Source organism: Quercus robur, chromosome 2 (genome assembly GCF_932294415.1).
Source record: "Quercus robur chromosome 2, dhQueRobu3.1, whole genome shotgun sequence".
Classification (NCBI taxonomy): domain Eukaryota; kingdom Viridiplantae; phylum Streptophyta; class Magnoliopsida; order Fagales; family Fagaceae; genus Quercus; species Quercus robur.
This window is the reverse complement of record NC_065535.1, coordinates 50,865,222-50,870,169: the sequence shown is the minus strand read 5'-3', so window position 1 is coordinate 50,870,169 and position 4,948 is coordinate 50,865,222. Positions and strand designations below refer to the sequence as shown.

Below are 4,948 nucleotides of genomic sequence, written 5' to 3'. Positions count from 1 at the left end.
CATTGTATTAACCGTACATAAAAGTCTTGGCAGAGACGTGATCAAATTTCTAGGTTTCTTCCAGAATAAGAAGCTACCAAGAACTAATCAAAGTTGCCAAACAGGAAAATCATAATTGGAGCAGAAGTGTGATATTTCCAATAAGTTGGCTGTCAAAAATTGCAACCTTTTTGTCCTTTTCAATATGATGAAAAAATCAAGGAGCATGGTCACGCTTTCATAGTATATAAGCATTTCTTATGCTACTATACTATATTGAGGTTCTTACTCTAGGAGGTCTTTTGTTGTATAGAGCAACAGCATAAACAAAGGGAGCAAAGATGGGTAGGAAACTGGATGCTTTGCTTGGAAGAAACCTCAGGACCTCTAAATTCAAAACCCTGGCTAAACTGACCATCTCCAGGACTGCCATCCTCAAGAACCAGCGCCAAGTCCGGTGCTCCCATGCACGGTCCGATGTCATTGAACTCCTTAACCTTGGTCATCAGGAACGAGCTCTCCTTCGAGTAATTTCTTACCTCCCCCCCCCCCCCCCCCTCTCTCTCTCTCTCTCTCTCTCTCTCTCTCTCTCTCACACACACACTTTCTATCTCATGTATGTGTACTGAGTTTGAATGAATTTCTAAACAGGTTGAGCAAGTCATAAAGGAGCAGAACATGTTGGATGTGTTTGCAATGATAGACAACTACTGTAATCTCCTAATAGAAAGGGTTGCACTCCTTCAAAAGAGCAAGTTAGTTTTCTTTTCTTTGAAGTTCCAGTTTTCAAAAGTTTGATACTTATGTTGGCTTGGCTATATGTTATTGGAAACTAACTCCTTCCTTTATTCTTCTTAGTACTGATTTAAATATCTATGCATATGTTTGTACAGGGAGTGCCCTGATGAGCTCAAGGAGGGTATATCAAGCCTGATATTTGCAAACTCAAGATGTGGAGAATTCCCAGAGCTACAGAAGATCCGTGAGATTCTCACTTCAAGATTTGGGAAAGATTTTGCTCATCGTTCTATTGAGTTGCACAACAATTGTGGAGTGAATCCTAAGGTAAAAAATTTGGGCAGTTTAAGGTTGTTATGGATGAAAAATCTGTCATGCAATAACAGTCTTGGGTTTCTCTAGATGATACAAAAGCTTTCAGCACGGCAGCCAAGCTTGGAAATCAGATTGAAAATGCTAAAAGAAATTGCTTCGGAGATTGGAGTCACTCTGCATTTAGAGGAAGATGCTCATGTGATTGTGGAGGTAGGAAAAATGAACAGCACAAAGCAGCAACAATATTTTGCATCAAATAACATTTTAATCTCTAATTTTGGAGTCCACTCCAACATATTTGACAACTGCAGGAGAAACAGGATATCAACCAGAAGCAGAACCAGCTGGAACCAAACAAATCAGGTCACTTGGAAAGTCCTCCACTAAGAATTAATGGCCATGAATCAGCTGCAGAAGAAATAATTCGGGAAGAGAAGTTCTCTGAATCAATGAAAGCAAGGAAAAAGTACACCAATGCAGCTGCTGCTGCTCAAGAGGCTTTTGAATCAGCAGCATATGCAGCTGCAGCTTCAAGAGCAGCTGTCGAACTCTCTAGGTCCGAATCACGAGATAATGATCCAGATGATCATAGTGGTTCCACTCATCGACACGGAACCAGATCTAACTTTGTGGATCGATGACACCTAAAGTTCAAAGTGATGGATATGCAGCTTCAGAGGAGATTGAGCATTCAAACAACATATTTGGTTTTGACAAGACCCATCCCATTGGTAATTCCAGATCCAAAGAAACGGACAAATTCAACCATAGCATTAATCTCAAAGAATTAGAAGAGAGCAATAATGAAGCAGGAGTAGAAAGGACACTATCTGCTTCAAGCTCAGGCTCAGGAGATGAGATTTTGGGGGAATGGAAATTGCCTTTAAATCTGGTGTGCCAGAATGAGCTTTTGAGTGATGATGTCATTTTTTATAGATATGAAAACAAAGCCAGCAACAAAAAGAGCAATATGCACCATGCACCACGACTTGGGTTCTGAATTCTGATAGGAATCCTGGCTTGTCCATGATCTATTACAAACACATCAGACCATACAATGCAATAGTAGATGAAATTTCTCTGGTGAGGGCAGTAATATACCTTCATGACAATCTCCTAAATGAATTCTCCACAAATCTTAAGCTGATCCCATTTGTATCCTATGAAAGGAAGATCTAGGTAGATTTCTCAAATTTTGTAGAACACTTAAAACACAGTTTGCAAACATGTAGAAGAAGATAGCATCAATGAAGACTATATGAGTACATAGAGAAGGGAGAAGTTTTCATTTTATTAGTTCTAAAGCTTCAACTATAGCTTAGTCAGAGGCTGTGCATATTTTTTATTTGTTGATTTCTACTATAAATAAATTATGACGTGTAAATTTCATAGCATGATATAGCATTGGAATAATTCTTTAAGGACAGCCAAATATTGTTCTTGTATGTCTGTCCAACACCATTTCTATGTCGCTTTGTTTGTTGCATAGGGCATTATTCATCAGTCCCCCAAAAGGCAGGGCCACAAAACGTTCTTTAATGGTGCACTTAGGAACCACCTTGGCACACTGGTGCAAAGAATCATAGGAAAGGATATAGTTATGAAAAAGTGATGAGAAAACATGGATATGTTAGAGTCCCTTGTTAAAAAGCCTAAGGCAGATTTGGTTGGGGGTTGCATGAGAAGTCTACTGCTAAAAACCATTTTCATTCCCCTTTCTTGGTCTGATTGTCTCAAAATCATGAAAGGAATGGTAAAAGGTTTGGCTTATCTTAGTGACTTCAGTCAAAAGGTATGTGTATGATGATTTGAAGCTTAGCAATATATGAATATACTGCTTAAGCAGAAAATGGAGCCAAAAACTGTGATTGAACAGACTGGCTTGCTAACATAGCCGGAGAATCCCCAACAATTCAACTGGAACACAGAAGATTAACAAAAAAAGAATTCCCCATATATGAAATTTGAATATGGCAATAGGGTTGAGAATCATAGAGCCATCATGTAGTGGGTTTTTTTGTTTTTTATTCTCCCCCCCTTCCCCCCCCCCATCCCCCGGCAAGTGGGTTTTGAACCTATATATGAACTTCTATCTATTCTTATTTCTTATGAGAGAAGGAAATGCCATTTTAGCTGAAGGACATTGGCATGTTTCATCGTGCAGTTATTTTACAAGAAATGATGTCTGGAAAGTTGCCATAATCAAATGGGGTTCTTGAGGATTTCTTTTGATGGATTCAGCTCAGCATGAGTCCATTCTCGGACCACTCTGATTAGCTCACTATTTAGACAGGAAGACAAAACAGATCTTCCCTGCATTCATAAGAGGCTCGTAAAGGGACTATCCACAAGAAATTTCAAAAATAATTTGGCCCATGTTCATCCCATCTACTTATTGAGAGCTCATACTAGGTAGAGAGCCTAAAACTTTACAGCTCAACTATGAATATGAGACTATTGGCCCAATGAATTGAAGAATGAATCAGTATGAAGCTAATTGGAATAAGAAAAATTGTGGGAGTGCAATATCAAATTGCTTCTTCCTATTTCTTTTTCTTTTTTGGTTTGTGGGTGGGGGTGAGTTGTAAGGTTATTTCCCTGAATACAATGACGAAATGGTGAAACAACCAGCACAAACAATTAAGTTCATAATAAGGCAAACGGCAAACTACACTGACTAATAACAATAGACATCAGCCAAGAAACAGGACTCAAGTACAAAAAGGTATAAATTAGACCAGCTAGGTAACCACCAGGACCTATACGACCACAGATTCTGATTCGTCTTAGGAATCTTGCTTATAGTTTTGAATTCACTTGTAACATTGAAAGTTATTTCCTGCTAAATTGCCAAACGTGCACACACACACACAAAAGGAACAATTTAAATCATCTAGATACTGGTAATGATTTTAAAAGGAGGGGTGGGCTGATGGATTAGTTTATAGCTTCTCTCTCCTACAGGTTTTTTTATATTTATTTTTATTTATTTATGAATGAGAATTTATACATCAGATCAAAATAGTACAAGCAGCAGAGATGCAACAATCAAGCTCATAAGACCAGCAACCAATTTGCGAATTGAACAAGTGTTCCTCAAGATTGCCATCCAGATCCTACTAGAAAAAAGGCACACAAAAATCAAATGATCATGAGATTCTGCCTCATTACTGCAGAAAGTATATGGCATATCCCTTGAATAAACCCAACTGGTCAATCTATCTCTGGTTGTGAGCTTATTGCTCACTGCCAACCAGCTCACAAATGCATGCTTAGGTACAAAGAGACGGCACAAACTTCCACAGTATAACCTCAGCCTTACTATACCTTATCACTAGCCAAAAATCCTGATAAGTAAACTGACGGTGAGCACTGAGCAGTAGCCATCCGTTGCACCTGATCTTCACCCCTAATTGGTACTTTAGCTAGCATATCTTGAATTGTAACTAAGTCATCAAACCTGGCAGGAAGCCAGTTCCATGACCATTCAAACTAATATTAGATACTTTTTTTAAACACTTGCAGCATCGTAAATCCCACAAAACCCATACTTTGGCAAAAGGGGACTATAAGTTTTTTTTTTTTTTTTTAATAAGTAATAAAGGTTCATTGACATCAAAAAGAGAGAGACACCCAAGTACACAGGGAGTATACAGGGGTGAACAAATAAAAAACGAACATTACAAAAGTCAAGTAAATCCAAAATAGAAGAAAAAGGTTGGTTTCTCCACATAGAGAACCAGTCAAGTAAGATTCAAAAAAATAGAAGCTTGAGATCAGGCATGGAACACTCAATGTCTTCAAAACACCTACTATTTCTCTCCTTCCAAATACACCACATCAAACAAAGAGGAACGACCTTCCAAATATCTCCATTACAATGGCGACCAAAAGGACCTTGCCAGCAAGCAAAAAG

General features: G+C 38.4%; 1 protein-coding gene across 1 annotated transcript; it reads left to right on the top strand.

The window, feature by feature from the left end:
* Positions 1-2,426, top strand: LOC126713910 (uncharacterized). The gene is made up of 5 exons (XM_050413870.1): positions 1-506; positions 631-734; positions 873-1,044; positions 1,120-1,242; positions 1,344-2,426. Exons 1-5 carry the CDS (start codon positions 321-323, stop codon positions 1,671-1,673), a joined length of 915 nt encoding a protein of 304 aa, XP_050269827.1. The 5' UTR covers positions 1-320; the 3' UTR covers positions 1,674-2,426.
* Positions 2,427-4,948: the final 2,522 nt, after the last annotated feature.

Coding starts and splice junctions, on each gene's coding strand:
- LOC126713910 (XM_050413870.1), top strand. CDS start 321: ATGGGTAGGAAACTGGATGCTTTGCTTGGAAGAAACCTCAGGACCTCT. Junction 507..630: donor AGGAACGAGCTCTCCTTCGA/GTAATTTCTTAC, acceptor ATTTCTAAACAG/GTTGAGCAAGTCATAAAGGA. Junction 1,243..1,343: donor ATGCTCATGTGATTGTGGAG/GTAGGAAAAATG, acceptor TGACAACTGCAG/GAGAAACAGGATATCAACCA.